The sequence below is a fragment of the Colletotrichum karsti genome, assembly GCF_011947395.1.
Source record: "Colletotrichum karsti strain CkLH20 chromosome Unknown Scaffold36, whole genome shotgun sequence".
Lineage (NCBI taxonomy): Eukaryota > Fungi > Ascomycota > Sordariomycetes > Glomerellales > Glomerellaceae > Colletotrichum > Colletotrichum karsti.
The window spans coordinates 411,619-430,936 of NW_024065936.1; the positions used below are offsets into that span (position 1 = coordinate 411,619).

General features: G+C 54.9%; 6 protein-coding genes across 6 annotated transcripts; 2 read left to right on the top strand and 4 right to left on the bottom strand.

The window, feature by feature from the left end:
- Positions 1 to 4: 4 nt before the first annotated feature.
- CkaCkLH20_09879 (uncharacterized protein) lies at positions 5 to 2,119 on the top strand (the record flags this gene model as incomplete). Its single annotated transcript, XM_038892594.1, has 3 exons — positions 5 to 75; positions 240 to 920; positions 967 to 2,119. 3 exons carry the CDS (start codon positions 5 to 7, stop codon positions 2,117 to 2,119), a joined length of 1,905 nt encoding a protein of 634 aa, XP_038742161.1.
- A 170-nt stretch (positions 2,120 to 2,289) lies between these two features.
- Positions 2,290 to 3,292, bottom strand: CkaCkLH20_09880 (C6 transcription factor; the record flags this gene model as incomplete). The annotated part of the gene is made up of 2 exons (XM_038892595.1): positions 2,290 to 3,141; positions 3,203 to 3,292. 2 exons carry the CDS (start codon positions 3,290 to 3,292, stop codon positions 2,290 to 2,292), a joined length of 942 nt encoding a protein of 313 aa, XP_038742162.1.
- Positions 3,293 to 4,817: 1,525 nt separating this feature from the next.
- CkaCkLH20_09881 (uncharacterized protein) lies at positions 4,818 to 5,828 on the bottom strand (the record flags this gene model as incomplete). Its single annotated transcript, XM_038892596.1, has 1 exon — positions 4,818 to 5,828. One exon carries the CDS (start codon positions 5,826 to 5,828, stop codon positions 4,818 to 4,820), a length of 1,011 nt encoding a protein of 336 aa, XP_038742163.1.
- Positions 5,829 to 6,974: 1,146 nt separating this feature from the next.
- Positions 6,975 to 8,871, bottom strand: CkaCkLH20_09882 (uncharacterized protein; the record flags this gene model as incomplete). The annotated part of the gene is made up of 4 exons (XM_038892597.1): positions 6,975 to 7,119; positions 7,180 to 7,432; positions 7,499 to 8,529; positions 8,636 to 8,871. The coding sequence occupies 4 exons, from the start codon at positions 8,869 to 8,871 to the stop codon at positions 6,975 to 6,977; spliced, it is 1,665 nt and encodes a 554-aa protein (XP_038742164.1).
- Positions 8,872 to 10,001: 1,130 nt separating this feature from the next.
- On the bottom strand, positions 10,002 to 11,450 carry CkaCkLH20_09883 (legume-like lectin family protein; the record flags this gene model as incomplete). The annotated part of the gene is made up of 2 exons (XM_038892598.1): positions 10,002 to 11,244; positions 11,341 to 11,450. The coding sequence occupies 2 exons, from the start codon at positions 11,448 to 11,450 to the stop codon at positions 10,002 to 10,004; spliced, it is 1,353 nt and encodes a 450-aa protein (XP_038742165.1).
- Positions 11,451 to 12,565: 1,115 nt separating this feature from the next.
- On the top strand, positions 12,566 to 19,013 carry CkaCkLH20_09884 (uncharacterized protein; the record flags this gene model as incomplete). Its single annotated transcript, XM_038892599.1, has 9 exons — positions 12,566 to 12,642; positions 12,716 to 12,988; positions 13,041 to 13,534; positions 13,585 to 14,207; positions 15,672 to 15,850; positions 15,904 to 15,922; positions 15,977 to 16,042; positions 16,092 to 17,845; positions 17,897 to 19,013. The coding sequence occupies 9 exons, from the start codon at positions 12,566 to 12,568 to the stop codon at positions 19,011 to 19,013; spliced, it is 4,602 nt and encodes a 1,533-aa protein (XP_038742166.1).
- Positions 19,014 to 19,318: the final 305 nt, after the last annotated feature.

A 19,318-nucleotide genomic window follows, 5' to 3' on the forward strand; every position in this document is an offset into this window, starting at 1 on the left:
ACAAATGGACGGCCTCACTCTCACGAGGGGATACTTCACCGTACCTCCTGTTCGCAACTGGTCTTCTGCTACTTGGTAAGTGTCCCGTTCATGGTTTGCTTGGCCACCTCTGACCGAGCTCAAGCTGCGGTACAGCTGCCTCTTCAATCCCTTCTGATGCCGGTGTCCGCTCGCATGGTATACCCATGTGAAAGCTCGAAACCATTGACGAAGTGGGATCGTACTTGCGATGGAGACAGGCATCAGGCAAAGAGAATCGGCAAAGAGCCGGAGCCCGCTCTGCTCAAGGCTCCAACCGACGTACCCAACATCATGGGTGTTCTGAGATCCAACATGATCAACATCACATCGGCCAGCGTCCAGCAGAACCTTTGGCGAGATGGAGACAACCACCGAAGCTTTGTGACAGGCCCCGAGCAGAAGTATGACGAGGCTTTCTGGGTATCAGCTATGCCGGCAGGCACCACGACTGGCCCCCTCAGACAGCACTCCGTTAGGCTCAGCTCGACCGCCGACTGCCTGGTGGTGGCTAGTGATGAATTCCCATCGAAATGCGACGGCTTCTCGACCGCTCTCGAAGGCTTTGGGGTCGGGATCAGAATTTGCATGCCGGACAACTACAAGCACGCCGAAGTCGAGCGGGTGTTGCCGCCTCCACGGCAGCAAAAGGACATTGAGGAATTCTTGTTTATCGACGCGCAAATCAGCAGCGAGGCATCGCAAGCTCACGACTTCATCTCGGATTCTGCTGAAAATGTAACGATCATGTGCACAGCCAAGACAACTCGTGCGTTCTTCGAATTGGGCAATTTCTACACCAAGCTTCGCCCGTCTGGGATCGTTGGACTATGGCCAACAGATGCGGAAATGAGAGAGGAGTTCCACGATTACGACTGGCTGGGCAATCTCATAACCGCACAGTAAGTTCAGCCTCCAAAAAGAAAGAAGCAAGCTGACACCTCTCAGGCCTGATGAAGAATGGAACCGCGATGTGTACGGTGGGTGGGCGTCGTCTCAAGGTCCTTTGAGACCCACCGTCGAGTCTCTGTTCGGCGAAGGCTCATACCCGCGATCTGTGCTTGATTTCTTGAACCAGACGTTTCCCGATGGCCAGATACCCGAGAACTTTACCGCCTCTGACGACGCTACTCGCAAAACCCAAAATAAGGGATGCGCCCTGGAACCGCCACTGCGTGATTGGCAGTTGCCGTACAACTCCAACAACGACGAATACGACTCCTGGTACCCTTCCATCTACAACGGATGCACGCTGCCGAAGCTTCCGAAATCGATCTTCAGGATGACCCAAGGCCTGCGCCACTCGACGGTCGTGCAGAGCACTCTGGGCGTCGGCATGTACCTGTCCAACGTCGCTGTGCTGCAAGACGCGGCATCCAACGATGCGGCGAGGACGATTTACAACCTCACCGGCACCGAGTTCGTCGCACCGCGATACAGCCTCGGCGCCACCGTTGGGCTCAGCGCACTCATCAGCATCCAGGCAATCTGCCTCACCCTCCTTGTATGGTACATCTGTCGCCTACCAACGTGGACCGAGACCCTGGATTCATTCGCCATGATGAGAATCGGGGCTCAGCTGAAGGATACTACAAATCTCCCCCCTCTGGGCCGCGCTAGTCGCGATGACTTGTACAAGCTGGGCGAAGTAGACGGGCTGATCGGCGTCGTCCCCGGCCCCGGCACAACAACAGAAGACGACCTCGAGATGCGCACCATGTCCACCCGGCCCCTTCGTAACGTAAACGCTTCGCACCAGTACGAGGTGGTAAGGCCGGCATCGCGAGCCAGCTCGGTCAGCTCGATCTCAACCATGGACCTGCCGGCAGTGCCTCCGCAGACGCGCCAGTTCGCACGAGACAACATCCCAGGAATGTCCGCAAGCGACCTCAGCTCGTATCTGCAAGGAGGGGGCCTGGCGTCTCCGTCGGTGTCTTCGGTGTCCTCTGTGGCGTCCTTCAGGAGCCCGTCTCCGCCGCCGCCTTATCTGCCGGCGACGTCTTCCACGAGGGATCAGCGGGCTGGGTTGCCGTATGAGTTGGGCCTGGGCGCCCCGGGGCTGATTACGAAAGCTTTGTGGAAGAGGAATGAGGAGAAGTAGCGAGCGGTGAACCGCGGACATCATAGATTTCCTTGTGTAATTTTGACAAATTTGTAATGATACCCAGAAAAGTAATAAGACTCAAACCATATTCCAACTGCGTCGATTGCACCATGCTCCTTGACAAAAACGCAACAACCTCGGTTCAACGCCAATGATTCGACGACGTACTATGATAACCCCCTAACAAATCTTCCCACATGCCTCCTTTCCAACTCTTCTCCAAGCACCCTCACCATAACCTCAAATCGCCCAGCCGCCCACCAAGGCACCCCGTCCCCCATAATCAACATGGACGTCCGATAGAAGTGATACAGCACGAGCACCGCACGCGCGTCCCCGGCGCCAATCATGTCCAGAAACGTGCCCACGCAGAACAGGGGAAACGAGAAGACGTAGCGCTCAATGTCCGATCTCTCCGGCGGCGTCGCGTTCGCGTCCTTGTACTCGCAGAGCGCCAGGATGACGGAGAGTCTTGAGACGATCGCGCGGTAGGCCTCTCGATCTACCACAGACGCCTGCTCCGGGACCGGCACGGGAGGTGAGGGCTTCGGTGCCCCTATCGCGTCGTACCGCTCCATGAAAGCCTGCACGATGGCGTCGCTGTCCATGCCTTGGGCCTCGACGATGTTCTCGAGGGCGCTGCATTGGGATATGGAGGACATGTTGGCGAAGATGCTGGACGGGCCTTGGGCTCGGGTCTTGTGGAGGAAGACTCTTACGCCGGAGCTGAGGAGGAAGAGTTGATCTCTTCTTAGATCTGGCCCCTGACTATCGTCTTCTTCCGTCTGGCTCTCCAAGAAGTCCAGGTTGCACCAGGTGAGGTAGTGTATCAGCATCGCAGTGAAGAACAGCGCATCGTGCTTCTCACCCCCGTCCTGCGCATCTAGTGCCGCGCTGAAGGAGGCGCAGGCGCGGGACAGCAGCGCCATGGCCGCTTCAGAATACACGGCGTTCTCGGGCTGTAGGATGCTGAGATGGCGGGCGGATGTGGCTAACATTGCGGTCATGAGGTACTCCTTCTATCGTCCCTCTTCGTGAATCCATGGTTCTGAGGGCAGGAGAAGGTCAAGCAAGTCTCACCTTGAACGCGATGGAGATGGCGGGGCCCCATACTTCAGCGAAGCAGAGCGTAGGTGCGGTCTGATGCTGGAAGTGGTGGAAGAGTTCCATGTGTAAGAGGTTGACTGGCCCGGACGGATCGAACGGGCGTGGTGGTGCGGGAGGCGTCGCTTCCTTGCCGGGTGACGACGAAGTATGGGGTGGTTGGCATGTCTCGTTCCGCCGGAGGCAGTTAGTACATGGTGTCTTCTCGTCGCACTAGCGTTCTTATCAGATTCGAGAGGTTTGTGTATATATATCCCTCAGGGCCGACTCACTTTCACTTTCCTCTTCTTGCATGCCACACACCCTCCTCGGCTCTTTTTATGAGATTTCTTCTTCTTGGGCTCTGCTTGACCGGAATCGACGAATCGCAGAAGCAGATGCGTTTCTTTACCCGTGGTAGGAGAAGATGCCGACATGATGGGGTCTGTGAAGTGAGTAGAGAGGAGAAGATGACCCTGTTCGACCCTTGGTCCGGGGTGCTCCTTGGCGACTTAGGGTGATTGGGGTAACGAGGTGACTTGGCGGGCTAGACACTTAATGTAAGCCCATCAGCTTAGAATGCGCAAATTCTAGAAACCCCTCATCTTCTAATTGAGAGATGAATAATTTGATCGTGGGATAAGGGGTTCACAGTCGATTTCTGAAGTCGATATGTCAGATGCCAGATCTCGTTTTATTTCCTAATTGGGAATATGCGGCATCTTTTGGTCTAGTCCGTAAAAGGCCTAGCGTTGGCTGCGGTTAGACTCGTCAAGGTTCTGGGGTAGGCAGCGACCTCCCACCCTTTCCTCACTACCTAAGGTACTCTAGTATTAGGGAACCTGCCCAGTTTGTTGCTGTGTTGTAAACCCACGATAGACATCTTCCTTTTCTGCTTGCAGCCAAATATTCATATATATCTCAGCAAAAGACAGTTAAAATAAGTCAGCTGAATTGCCTGCTTGCTATGACGTCATTTCAGGGTCCTTTCCCCAGTGTTAGTGTCGTGGAGTACCTCCATCGTCACCTTCTCACTATTATCATGGACAACGGATGTCAAAGATGGCCGCTCACAAAGTTGTCGATGCATAGCGCATCAAGAGTAGCGACTGCGAAGTTAGTTACCGATAATATTGTCATTAAGGTCAACGTACCTTATCCCACCGATTCCCAATTGACGCCAGAACAACCATCCCCGTCTAGATATTGGGCCAATCAGCAAGGTTGCTTCTTTTGGAGTAAGACTGATGGGACAGGAGTTAGTTGGAACTCAACCGCTTATAGATGACGAACACATATTGAGAACATCATTCACATCACAAGCATCAACTGGAACAAGAAAAGTTTTTGAAAGCCTTATATTCCACGTCCCCACTGCCCTCGTTAAACCTCCACCTCATGTGGCAGGAAGAGTGACAGTGTTTTCAGGACTCGGCTTGTATACAAGAAGAAAGAAAACAGGCCCAAAAAACACCAAACAAAAATGGTATCCAAAACCGTTGTCCAAACCAATCAACAAGATACATGAACCAAATACAATACAACGCATCATCTCAGACCATCTCTCTTCTCTCTCTCCTTTTTTTTGTTTGTTTGTTTGTGGTGGTGTGAATCAGAAAACAACTGGTGCAGGGTATTGGAAGGCTCCCATGGGGGTTTGATTGTTCCAAGGCAAGCTCTGATAAGAAGGTGCTGGGAGGGTTTGGTGATAGGGGGAGAGTCTTGCTTTTCTCGATTTGTGGAAGTCGATGTGGTTGGTCTCTTCGATGGCCAGGAGGTGCTCGGGGATCTCGTATTCCTTCATAAGGACGGGAATCTCTGCTGGCATCGCTTTCGGGTTCTTGCAAATGCGTGTTCGCCAGGCGAGGTCGTCGACGACTTCGTTGCCCTCGATGTTGGCGTGCCCGGGTACCCAATGAACGAGGACGCGGATGCCCTTCTTGTCGAGGTTGTGGGAGGCGTCCACTGCGCGTCGTACGAGAGGGTCGTTCCGGTTGCTTTCAGAGTCGGCCTTCATGAGTTTGCGGATCGCGTCCTGACAGTCGGAAAAGATCGACACTCGCTGCATCTTGGGTTGAAGGCGGCAGACGACGGTGGCAGTTTCGAGGGCGAGGACGAGCGCGTGAAGTTCGGCGACGCGGAAGTCTGTGCAACCGACAAGTTGAAAACTGCGCTTGTTATATTTCGTGTTGGCGATTCCAGGCCAACTCTTCCAAGCAATGGCCATGGATGCCGGGTTCTTGGGGGAGCTGATCCTGGGAGCCCCCTCCCAGGAATCCTTGCCGGGAAAAGAGGCGTCCGTGAAGAAGTTGAGGGCGTGCGGCGTGGGAGGTTCGAAGGAGGCACGCTGCGGGAGGATGCCAGCTTGCTCCCTTGGGCGGATCACCAAGTCTCCTTGAAAGTTGTAGGGGCTCTGACCGGTGAAAAAGTTGCGAGGGATACCGATGAGTCTGATCTGTCCATTGGCGGCCATCCTAAAGGACATGGACTCGACCGCGTGCCTTGTGGAGTTGAAGTCCGCGCGGCGGGTTACGTCGACTTGGTAGTGATACGCTGTTGTTGAGACTTCTGACCGCTCGGCCTCGAAGCCAGCGTGACAGGTATCCATATAAGGCGCGGACATGTTGAAGAAGTAGGTGATTGGTTGAGGAGGTAGAAACAACAGAACGGAACGCTTGAAGATATCAGGAATGCAATGCGTGAAAGAAAAGAAACGGGAAGACAAACCTGTACCTGACGACAATGTCGGATGTTTGACTAGCCAAAAGGCGGGTAGGTGGTAGGTGATGTGTGTACGAAGCTCGAGGTGGTAGAGGAGAGAGAGGTAAGTTGAGTGATGTTGAGCGAAACACACGAAGAGCCTGCCAGGATATTTTCCAAAGAAGAATTGTCCCGGTCCCGGGAGCTGTTTATGTATATATAATATAAGGTATCGGCGAAAGGAAATCAGTAGTAACCTGGACGGCGCAACCAGACCGGGACAGCAGCAATTGAGTTCACGAGAATTCGGTTCAGGGTCAGGCACCCCCTTTGCCACATGGTGCTTATTTGGTCTTTAACCGTTGGGCTGGGTGGTTCCTGAAACTTAGAATGGCCGGGAGTGGTGGATGGAAGGCCGTGATCGTGGACGCCGACAAGAAGCACGGCAACAGTAACACGGAAGCAGACGAAAATGGATATAAGGGACAACGAAGAATAACACCTCTGAAGCGAGTATGAGAAATATGAGCATAGTGGTATTAAGAAGAATTCACAGGTGGTTGTTTTCCTATGTCTCGTACGGGCATCACCAGTTGTGGTTCAACCACCTCAGGTCATGAAGAATATCTCATCGAGTGCCAACTAACACCAAAAGATACGTATATGCGGGAGTAGGCCAATTCATTTGTTTGAGAGATTCCTTGATCCAATCAAAAAAAACACATCGAAAAGTCTGTTTCTGGTGGACATCTGGGGGTCTTTTTGGGGGGGAGGGGGGGTTGGTCGGCACTCGATGGGAGAGCACGAAGGCTCGGGGGAGACCGTGGGGGCTGTTGACACCTTGGCGACAGTTACTAAAGACGCTGAAAAGTATTTCGTGGCCAAAAGTGTAATGGAAGTTGAAAAAGGTTGTCTCCTGCGGACCAACTAACGGTATTGAAAAAGTGGTTACCTGCTGCCGTTCAAAAAACATGATGGGCAGCACGAGCCCGGTCAGAGTGAGTAGCAGATGTGCAGTATATTTGGATTTCTGTACATGGATCCTTCCAACTTCTGTATGTGAATGTACTCACAGGCCTCTTTTCTCAGCATCCTCCCCGACATCCCGATCGATACCAGCATTGACGAGACGCTCCGTCGCCGTGGCAGTCTTGTGGAACCTCCAGGGCTTGATTCCACGCTCGAACAATTCGTCGAGTTCTGCGGCGGACCGTCTGTTCATCACGGTTAGCTTGGTGTTAGTCATGGCGAATCGACGAGAAGACCAAACATACCCTTTGGTCTCGGGTATCAGGAACCACATAGCCACCACGAAGGGCAGTCCCACCCCGGTGTAAAACCAGGCCGTCTTGAGCTCCCAGTTCCAGCGGTTTCCATCGACCATGTAAGGGGTCAGGACGTTCATGACGACCCCGGCCACTGCTGTCGAGGCGGCACCAAAGCCGGCTGTGTAAGGGCGAAGTCTCTGGGACGAGATTTCTCCGATGAAGCCCCATCCTGTGGCGCCGTTGGCCGTCATGCCAATGTCTGGTTTCGAGAAAAGTTAGCTTGCTCCAGGTTTTATCAAGGGTAGAGAATCGCCGGGACACTCACTCCACAGGCACGCAAAGAAAACCAGCAGGATGAAAGTCGGTCCCCTCCTAGGCACCACCCCAAGGATCCCAATAGCCACACAAGCCACCCACGACAGAGTCGACCCGCTGCACGAGATCCATCTCCGACCAACCTTATCGGCAATAAGAATGAAGATCAAACCAGAGGCGATGTTGATGCCGGACGTGATGCAAGTCGCCTGGAACGGGTCCTCGATGCCGGCCTGCCTGAAGAAGTAACTCGCAAACGTCGAAAACAGCGTCAGCCCGACGAACTGCTGCGTCATGAGCGTCCACAGCGCCGTGACGGTCCTCTTCCCGTCGACGCCCTTGAAGATGGCGTACCACTTGACGTTGGCCTGCGACCGCGCCACCTCGACCTCGTGGTCGACGGCGATGACGAGGAGCTGGAGCTGCTGCTCGAGGTCGTAGTCCGCGACGCCCCGGTAGAGCCAGCGCAGGCTCTTCCGGGCCGCGTCGAGCTTCCCCCGCGTCACGCACCAGGCGGGCGACTCAGGGATGAAGGCGTAGATGATGATCATGAGGCCGATCTGGCTCCACTGCGTGTAGATGGGCGTCTTCCAGTCCTCGGGCGCATACTGGGACATGACCTGCAGCGCGACGGGGGCGAAGAACTGGCCTAGGGCGAACCAGAAGTTGTACGCCAGCAGGAGACTGCCGCGGATCCTGGTGGGGGCGACCTCGGCGATGTATGTCGGGACGGTGGACTGGAGGCAGCCGACGCCGATGCCCGCGAGGAGCTTGGCGACCAGCCAGACGGGCCACGTCCTGGCCAAAGACTCGCAGAGGATGCTCATGGACAGGATGAACCAGTACCAGTACATGGCGCCCTTGCGGCCGAAGCGGTCGGAGAGGAAGGGGACGGTCGTCATGCCGATGATCTGGCCGACGGACATGATGGAGCTCCAGGCGCTTAGGATGGGGGCTGCGAGGTTTGGTTGGCCGCGGGAAGTTGTCTCTGTGGCGAACTGGTTGATGAAGCCCGGGTTGGCGATGATGTTTCCATTGATTCTGGGTGTTCTATGTCAGTCTCATGAAAGCTCCATCCATCATCCTCATCTATTCCCGATGCCCAACTCTTTGAGTTGAGATGAATGTTTGCACGACAATGACTCACCCGATCTGATAACCATCCGTGGCTGCACTGAAGGCAACAGCAAAGCATGTCGCTGAGCAGACCTTGAAGGCCTTGAATGTCTCCCAGAGCGTCAAGGTCTCGTAACCCGACACGCCCTGGCCTTTAGCCGCGGCGTCGAGGGTCACATCTTTCGGGTTGGTATCCAGGTTCTCAAGAGCGACGTCGTCTGCGTGCTCAAGAGCAATGTCGGGCTTTTGCTCCTTTGAGTTCCTCATGTCCGCGGGTTTCTCACCTCACTACTGCTGATGAACGACTTCAACCAGAGGGATGGAACGTCGGAATAGCCGTTTTATAACATGAAGCATAGGATGCTGGGAGGGAGGCGGGAGAGCGGTTGAAAGCAAGGCCAGCATCGTAGACGTGTAATCCAAGACCCTAACAGTTCAAGGGGATGGGCTGTGTAGTCGTTTTTAGTTATGCCAAGCACCTTTCGTCCAAATCACGCGTGCCTTTTCATCAATGATACACCGAGGACAGGGAGGGAATCCCGGCGATCTGGGGAGACGTCTGGGGAAGTGGGACGTTGACGAACATCACCAAAGTCTGCGACGCCCGTTCGGTTTGCATTACCCCGGACTCGGTAAAGGGACTGCGATGGGAACTGTGGTCGGTAGTTCGAGCCAAGAAGGGGGAATGAGGGGAACCCCGCATCAGCAGTATCAACTGCTCCGACCTGGAAGTTTTAAACATTGATCGAACTCCACTTTATAGCTGGAATGGGATATCCTACGCTCAAGGTTTGCTCAGTTGTCATGACATGTCGACCCGGAAGGTCCAGCCAAGCCATGAGACAGGGGTGTTTGCCGACCCAAGGCCTCGGTAATGAGAAGGTGAGATTTTGAGCGAGTTCGTCTCAAGACTACTCAATGGGATCAATAAACCAAGACCAATTCGGAACAGAAGGTCCGACGGGTATGCTTTGAAGATGGCATTTGATTCCTTACCTAGGTAACGGAGACAATGGCTTAGTTCAGGAAAATATACCTTAGATCAACAATAGTTGGATCAACGCTTCAATCGTACATGCTTGTGCGCATTTGAGCAGACGCAACATATTGAACTTTGAATGCTTTTCAATTCTCTCATACGTGCACCTACGACTTGAATATGTCCTCTTCACCTTGATGCCGCCCTCATCTTTACGTGTACTCTCGATGTGCTCCTCGCCCTTATGTAGCCGCATGACGCTACGCAGGGCTGAGTAGCGACGCTTCCGTTTGCAGCGATGCGGTCAAAATCATTGGCCAAACCGTGCGTTATGCAACCAAACGTACACGATTTATACAGTTAGCCTCCCCACACGCCATCTTCGAATCACCTATCCTCACCCTTATCGTCTTTAATCCTACAAGTACTTCTTAGGCATGGAGTTCTTCTTCCTCTTGTACAAGACATAACCGACGGCGAGTACGATCTGAGAGCCGACAATGACCATGATGAGTTTGCCATGGCCAGGGGCGGCATTGACGATGTTGGAAGACAGGGTGGAGTGGTGTTCGCTCATGTAACCCTTGAGCGAGTGCTCCGTGTTCTTCATCTGCAGGTTCAAATCGGTGCGCATAGCACGGATTTCGCGCTCGAGGCCGCTGATGCGGCCGTCGATGTCGTTGATCTTCTGAAGGCTGCGGAGCTCCTGGCGGAGGGCATCAATAATCTGTGAAGTTTCGGCATGGCGGTTCTCGGCATGCTGGCCGTACTTGTTCACAGACTGGAAGATTTGGCCGATTTGATGGTTGACGGACTGCAGGCGGTTGTGTAGGTCAGCGAACTGGGCCTTGGACGACGTGATACTGTCGGCAGCGGAATCGGGAATAGCGTTGAGGTCGACGTAGTCATCGTTGCCGCTACGCGGGTTGTTGGGCTGGCCCTGGTTGGCCTTCTGCTCGTGGGCCTGCTGCTGCTGCTGCTGGCCCTGGTTCTGCTGCTGCTGCTGCTGGCCCTGGTTCTGCTGCTGGTTCTCGCTGGCGTGGAGCGAGTCGGACATGACGACCATCTTGAAGATCTCGAAAGAGTCCGGGTTGTCGGCGCTAGCAGCGGTGATACCAAAGGAGTAGCCAGGAGGGATCTTGACCTTGTCGGTCTCGAAGCAAAGGCGGCCGTCGATCTCAACCTTGAAGACGCTAGGGGTCTGGCGCAGCTTGATCTGGCTGGGGCGACCGAGGTTTCGGTAGTGGTACTGGCAATGGCCAAAGGCAAGGCCGCTGATATCACTCTGGGCCTTGTAGTCGGTCGAGCGGTCGTTCAAGAAGCCGCGCACCATGCCGCCAGTACCGCCGTGGCCATCGACGACAAGTACGAGACCGTCGAAGCGACCAGCGGTGTAGGCCGAGCTCATGCCGACGTCGTTGGAGCCGCCATTGGTGAGCCAAATGTTGAGGTTTCCACCAGCGCGCTCGCCGCCGTTGGCTCGGAAATCGATGTCGGCGATCCAGTTGCTGTGCTGCACCTTCTGGGTGCTCCAGATGGAGCCGCGCTGGTTCCCAGGGGCGACGGGTGTGAGGATAACCTTGTTGGAGAGGATCTCGGGGTGGTTCGGTTGTCCCTGGAGAACAAAGTTGGGAACGTGGCCATCGTTGTTGGGCGATATGCTGTTTGGAGTTGTGGTTAGCCGGAAGCTCTCTGAAGGCGCCTGATCTGCAAGATGGTCGGCGCGCAAAGAAGTTGCGGTTCAAGAAGCTTCTCACCTGCCAGTGTAGCCGAAACTGAGCTCGTTGATGAGGTACTGAGCTTGTGTCAAGCTCGCACCGAGCAAGAAGGCGAGCGTCGAGCTCAGGGGAGCTTGCGACACACGCATCGCGACTGAAGGCTGGGTAGCACGCGGGAGCTACCGTCTGGAGGTTGTGGAGATGAAGGGATGGGTATCAAGTAACGAAGCCGGCCGTACGCCCACAGGGTCGATCAATTGCTTATTAAAACACAAGAGCAAGCTCCTGGAACGAGGGTAGAATTGAAGAAAATAAATTGAAAAAGACGAAGGATCCAAAAGTGCGTGGGAGCAACAGAGATGGTTGGAAACCCGCCAAGTCGAGAATCTCCAAGCAGGGGTTGTTGGTGGTGGTGCGGCGTCTGTGGGTTGAGGACAGGTTGGCACAAAAAAGTGACAAAGGTGCTGCTGCTGCTGCTGGTAAAGCTCCTGGCCAGATGGATCACCCAGCACGTTTTTGGAAGGTTTCTGTCGGCGTTTATTTCCGAAAAGCGAATTGAGTTAAGCAGCAGCTGAAATAAAAAGGAATTGAGCAGATGACATCTCTTTACAGCCCAAGCCGATCTAGAAACGTCTAGTTGACTCCGAAGAGGCCGTGGAATCTCGTGATGATGGATTCTGAAGACGAAGCTTGGGTTCTGTTTCGCTGTCTTAGACGGAGCATGAGCCTTTGTTGGAGACCTTCACGAAATAAAGGGACCCCAGTCCACTCTGAGAACCTGGCGTCCTGGCCCGAGCTGGAATGGGAAAATCTGGAGACACCGCCGAGCTGGTTTTTGGCGCTGTTGTCTGCCCGGCGCTTGTCCCTGGATGGACGCGCCCGCGGTTCCTTGCATCGGAGACGAAGATAAAGTGAGGCGGCAAAATCAATTCAAACATGTGGCTTGAACACCCGGTAGAATGACATCAGCCACAATAGAAGGGGGAGCCCAGTGGAGGGGTCCAGATTGGCCCACTTCTAGAAAACCGAGTGCTGGTTTCACCGCGATTTCTGCACGGACCCTCATGTACCGGCCCCTGTCATTGAATGGAAGCTGCAGCTTTCCATTGAGAGCAGGACCCCTGACGAAAGTGAAGGTGGCCTGTGATTTTCCTCTTGCCCATCAAGCAGCTACAGCTTTCTGCCACCACGCTAAACTGAAGCTCTCACGGCACCGCCCAGTTCAATGCGGACAGTTTCCTGAGCAGTCTCGGAACGCGCCAAAATGGCCGAATCATACCCAACCCTCTCTCAATGCGCGCTCGTCGCAGGCGCTCTCAAGGTTCTCCTCTTCCCGGCCTAGTAAGTGGACCGCCGCCCGACTCCAAGAAGCCACCACCACCACCACCACCACCATAACTGACCTGTCGCGAAGTAAATCCACCGACTTCGAAGTCCACCGAAACTGGCTCGCCATCACGAACAGCCTTCCTTTCCCCCAATGGTACTACGAAAAGACGTCGGAATGGACCCTCGACTACCCTCCTTTCTTCGCCTACTTCGAATGGGCCATGTCCCAGGTCGCGAAGCTGGTCGACCCAGCCATGCTCAAGGTGTACAACTTGGAATACGATAGCTGGCAGACGGTCTACTTCCAGAGATGGACCGTCATCATTTCGGAGCTGGTTCTGGTCTATGCTCTGCAGCGGTGAGTGCATTTCAAGACCTTGCGCCGGCCGGCGATGCTAATGAAGTCTCAGTTACATCGACACCGCGACAGGCGCGACGAGACGAGCGGCTCAAGCGGCCGCTATTTCGATTCTGCTCTCTCCTGGTCTTCTCATCATCGATCACATCCACTTCCAGTACAACGGGGCCATGTACGGCGTTCTCATCTTGTCTCTGGTTCTCGCCCGGTCCAAGTCTGGGTTGTTAGGCAGCGGGCTGGTGTTCGCGGCATTGTTGTGCATGAAGCACATCTACTTGTACCTCGCCCCGGCATACTTCGTCTTTCTGCTTCGTGCCTACTGCCTTTCGCCCAAGTCCATCTTTAGAATCCAGTTTTTCAACTGCATCAAGCTGGGCGGCGGTATCGCAGCCATCTTCGGAGCTGCATTCGGACCATTCGCGGCGTTGGACCAGATCCCGCAGATCTTCAGTCGTCTGTTCCCGTTCTCGCGTGGTCTCTGCCATGCATACTGGGCCCCCAACATCTGGGCGTTGTACTCCTTCGCAGACCGTCTCCTGATCTATGGTAAGTGTTGGCCGTTCTGAGGGTTCCTTCACAAACTGACGAGGTTCCAGCGGCACCCAGACTCAATCTCCCTGTCAAGGCGGAGGCCATCAACAGCGTCACCAGAGGGCTCGTGGGTGATACGGCGTTTGCGGTGCTGCCGGAAATCAGCCCGCGAACCTGCTTCGCTTTGACGCTCTTCTTCCAGGTCTTGCCTCTCATCAAGCTCTTCTTCCAGGCACCGCCGACTTGGGATACCTTCATCGGAGCTGTGACGTTGTGTGGCTATGCCTCGTTCCTTTTCGGATGGCATGTGCATGAGAAGGCCATCCTGCTTGTCATCATTCCGTTCAGTCTCATCGCACTCAAGGATCGCCGCTACCTGAGCGCGTTCCGGCCTCTCGCCGTGGCTGGGCACGTATCCCTGTTCCCTCTTCTGTTCACTCCGGCGGAATTTCCGATCAAGACGGTCTATACTATCTTCTGGTTGATCCTGTTCTTATTGACGTTTGACCGGTTGGCACCGGCCTCAAGAAAGGCCAGGTTCTTCCTCCTTGACCGATTCAGCACTCTCTACATCGCAATCAGCATCCCCCTGATTCTTTACTGTTCGCTGCTTCACCAGATCGTTTTCGGAAAGCGGTACGAGTTCTTGCCCCTCATGTTCACCAGCTCCTACTGCGCGGTGGGGGTTGTCGGCAGCTGGGTGGGATTCATGGTGGTCTACTTTGCATCATAAAATGAAGATAAATGTCCGGCTGGAAGATGCCGCTACGATATTGAAGATATAAGAAATGCGAAAAACAAGACAAATGTCGTGTTCGTGGGCGAAACTTTTGCGTGCCAGTGATGACGGCCAGTTACCGGAAGTCTAAAAGAGACGCTTCGTCCCGTGGGGACCTGGTCTGTGGGAGCCAATCAAAATGCTCAGGCTCACGTGTCTGGAGGCTGACAGCAGCACTCAGATCCACTAGCAGCCATGTACCAGGCGAGAAACAACATTTTGGAGCTAACGGGCGAGCAGGGGGACCGGGGGTCGTGGGCCCCTTGGACACAACCCATTGTCTGCCTTCAGCAAACGAATGAACAGAACAAACGAATATCGAGCACAGTTTGGGCCATGCGGTATCAAAATTTACTTGATTAACTGCAGTAGGACGCATATCTGCGGAAATGACTTACACGGAGCTCAGAGACCCGGGATGGCCATATCGGAGGCTCCCGGCGTTGATATCGGGGCTGTTCTTGCGCGTCTTCTGTCGCAATAACACAAAAAAGACTTCAAATAAACCAAGAGTGTCAGACTTATGACTGAGGCATTTTAAAGCGAATTTCAAGGCGGTGTGGTGGTGAAACGGTGGTCCTCCGGTCGTAGCCCCGAGGAGGTGATTGACGAAAAATAGCCTACCCTTTCAGGCCGGATGGTGCAGCAGACATATCGAGAGATAATTCGATCAAACCGAAGCCTTTCCGGTTGGTTGAGTGCTCGTTCGATTGCTCCGGCGGCGGCGAGCTCAACGAGTACAAAATCGCGGGTGGCCGACGCGGGTGTGGAATTCCCGAGGTGGACGGAGTCGTGCGGGTGGAGGGGAGGCCTGGTGTGCAGCGCTCTGGGAGATGGGATGCGGGCGTGGGCCCGGGCCAAGCGGACCGCTTTTCACTGGCGCCCTTCTCTTTTCCCCAAGCTCACCACTTCCCTTTGCACCTTTTGTTTTTTTCCCCTCGACGTTTCACCCACGATTCGCAGGCTGCGCGTTTCCTCCATCAGCCCGCGACCTCAACCACATCCGTCGACATCGCCATTTATACCTTCATCTAGCCTCCCGACACGTCTCATTCGACCCGCACCGCGTCCGCCATACCGCGTGTAAGTGCACCGCCGAACCCGCCCTCCCCTGCCCGACACCGCGACCGCGCCTCCGCCCTCTCCGGCCGCGACCACAACAAACCGCCACGACCAGCACAACGCGCTCATATCGACCGGCAAATGTTTCTTGGGAGTCTCTAGTACCACTTATATCGGTATAAGAGCTGGCGGATCCAGCTCCGTCGCGCGTTTGGGCCTCGACTTTTGGAACATGCCATTGTAGTCCACCGCCACCATGGTACGGCCCTTTGACGCGCCGAGGGGATCGCGAACCACTGACTTGCTGTGCAGGTTCTTTTCAAGCGCAAACCGGTGCAGTTCTTGCCGCCCAAGGACATCAAGGACGACAATGCAGAGGTTCGAGAACTGGGTTTCGCGGACGATGCGCCGAATACTAATGTAAACCCTCAGGTCTGGCATATTCCACAGACCGGCGAAGTCTTTGCCCACTACGAAGACTATCTGATCAGGTGAGCCTCTCGTTTTCGCGACCTTGGAACTGTTCCGAGCTAACTCGGGGAAGAATGGATTTCTACAAACAGGTGCGTTTCTAGTTCGGGTGGGGCTATGGGCCAAGACTTGCTCACACCGCACAGCGACGATTCATTTGCCAGATCACAGGGCACTCAGGCCTAACATTTTTTGAAGCTCTCAAGAGCGAGGTGAGCCCACTCACGCTGTCCCCGCGCGAAGTCACTAACGCCCCGGCAGCTTGCTGGTGCCGAGGAAGTCGAACAGGCATTCCCCGAAGCTCTGAAGGGCCCGGTCCTGCGTCGCGTCCAATTCCAAACCGTCTCCCGAATCGATACGCTTGTTGATATGGTATTTGAAGAATTCAGGGCAGATTATTACCCTGGCGAGGCTGTGACGGTTAGCACCGCAGACGGTGAGAGGCTGCAGGGTGTTGTTAGAGAGAAGACCCGGTTTGGCGGTAAGGTTTTGCCCGACGGCACCCTGACTCCCCCGTACACGAGATACACCGTTAGTCTCGAGGAAAGGCCCGGCGCAGAAGCTGTCGTAGACGACGACCACATCTTCCGCGATCGTAAAATTTTCACCAAATCGGTGTTGCGTTCCTTCATCAAGAAGACGGTTACCCGCGAAGCTTGGAACGGAGCTCCATGGCTCGTGAAGCACGACTACGCTGCGCAATATCACATCGACTCGCGAATCCCTTCGCATTTGCGCTACGACACCAAGTTGATGGAGCGGAAGCAGATCCAGGCACAGAAGCGGGCCAACCAGCCGCATGGCCAGGAGGCAAACGTAGCAAACGGCAACGGTGTAAACGGAGCCATGCAAAACGGCCCGGCTAGGTTACCCGAACTGAAACCCGCGCCAAAGAACCAGAAGGGAAAGCTGCAGCACCAATCTCCAGACTTCCCGGGTGACGGCAAAGCCTCACCAGGCATGCTGGCAGGTTCTGACCATGGCATATTTCAGGCGCCTCCGCACAAAAATCCCTTCCAGCTTCCTCTCAACTTCAGGAATCAACAGCTGCCGCATTCCATGTCTGCTCCCGAACCTCCTCTGCCTCCGCCACCCCCGAAGTACCCCATCGAGGATTTGCAAGTTCCAATGAGAGACGGTGTCACCAGACCGACTTTGTCGTTCCTTTGCAATGATCCCCCGACCGATGTCGACGCCAGCTCCAATGGCAGCAGCAGCATGCAGGACAAGGTCTCGATGAAGTCTGTGGGTTCGTTCCTGGAGGCGTGGGACACCCTCAATGTCTACTGCGAGATCTTCAAGCTGGACTCATTCACCTTTGATGATTTCGTTGAGGCAATGTGCGTCGCGTCTGAGGAGACGAAGGTGCAACTGTTCGAGGAGATTCACTGCGCGGTTCTCAAGCAACTTGTCAGTGCGGAGGCGGACGGTGGTAAGGTCAACGTGCAATTACCCGAGTTGGATGAGGAAGAGGAGGATTCTGAGGAAGAAGAGGAAGAGGAAACCAAGGAACCTACTCCAGAAACTGATCGCCCGCCTGCGAGGGCTACTCGAAGCAGTCTCGCAAAAGCTGAAGCCGAGAGACTGCTTGCCGAAGCGAGAGCCGCCGAGAAGGAGAGCCAAAACGTGGAGCCCGAGATCAGGCACCGTGCAGAGGAGGTCCTTGAGGACTACGACTGGATCGAGGAACTGCGGAAGCGCAACTTCCAGAACGGAGGCTGGGAAAGGATCATCGTGGGTCTCTTGCATCAACTATCCAAAAACGAACGCCTTCAGGAACAGTGTGAGGACCTACTGGCACAGATCGTTCCGCCGGATGTGGAGGAGCCCACGCAGGATACCGTCAGGGAGCACTACGCCAAACTCGACGTGAACTACCGGATCCAGGCGCTGCAAGTCATTTGCCTGCTTACGACGCGAACGAAGGCTATGCGCACGTACATGGAGGAGTGCAGCGAACAGATGACCGCCTTCCGCAAGGAGAAGATTGATTGGCAACGGCAGAGAAAGCAAGCGTAAGTTCTGCTCCGATGTGTTTTTCGCGGTATGTCGCTAACACTTCACAGCTTGGAGGAACTGCGTGTCTTGAATGATCAGCGCAAGATCATGCTGCCTGATAACATGCCGCCCTCACCGCCTCCTGACGCTAAGCCGGACGAAGATGTCAAGATGACCGACGCAGACGACTCCATTGCAGATGCTGAGGATGAGGTTGCTGATTCAGACGAAGAGGGTGCTCCTCGCCGAAACATTCGTCGTGCCAACGACCGTGCCGCGGAAAGGCAGCGGAAGCGCAAAGAAGAGAAAGTGCGGAAGGAGAAGGCCGAAGCCGCCAAGGCACCGAAGCAGTCAAAGCAGTTCATCAAGGTCCTCAAGGACATTACGAAGAAGGAGGAGTTCATCAAGAAGTGCGAGGATGAGATTGCCGTCATCGACAACGACCTTCGCGAAGCAGACTGTGGACGCACAAGAGTCCTCGGCAAAGACCGATTCTGGAACAGGTACTACTGGTTTGAGCGAAATGGAATGCCTTATGGTGGACTTCCAGACAGCTCGACTGCCGCAGCCGAATATGCGAACGGATGCATATGGGTCCAAGGCCCTGACGACTTGGAACGTGAGGGTTACATCGACACGGACCCTGAGTACCAGGCTGAGTACAAGGCCAAGTTCGACATGACTGTCCCAGAACGCAAGAAACTGGAAGAGGGCGCAACCAGTGTTCACAACGCCGGCCAGTGGGGCTACTACAGCGAGCCGGAGCAGGTCGATGAGCTGCTCAAGTGGCTCGATCCGCGCGGCTTCAACGAATTGCGACTTAGGAAGGAGGTGGTGGCCTTCAGGGACAAGATCGTTAAGAACATGGAGAACCGGAAGAAGTACCTCGCCATTCCAGAGCCCGAGGAAGAAGAGAAGGAGAAAGAGGAGAAGAAGGACAAGAAGGACAAGAGGAGAGACTCTAAGCGCATGAGCACGAGAGGCCGTCATCATGAGCCGACGCCCGAACCGACGAATTACCGCTGCCTCTCGTGGGAGAACACCACGGCCATGGAGGAACTGGGCCACCTGCACTCCGAGCCCCCGCCGCCTCCGAGACCCAGGAAGCAGACGACCAAGAAGAGACAGGCCGTCGAGCCGTCTCCCGAACCCGCTCCGGCACCGAAGACGAGACGGCGCAAGTAAACGAAACCAGCACAAAGCACCCATGAGTTGATGGCTGTGCTTTTTTACGGCTCGGCGTCCACTGTAACTACTAGACCTGGCACATTACGATGCCACGGCACGGCGCCCGGCCTGAGTGGCACCTTCTTGCAAGAGTGGGATTTGAGCTCACCAACTTTGTTTCGCCAGCGAAAGATAGACATGGGGGTGTTATGGCAACTGAAAAGAAGAAAAATGACGAATTTCCACCATGACGGAGAAAAAGTCGAATTATTTGCAGCATGGCTGGCGGGTGAAGGGAACTTCCTTTTTTTTTTAGCATTGGG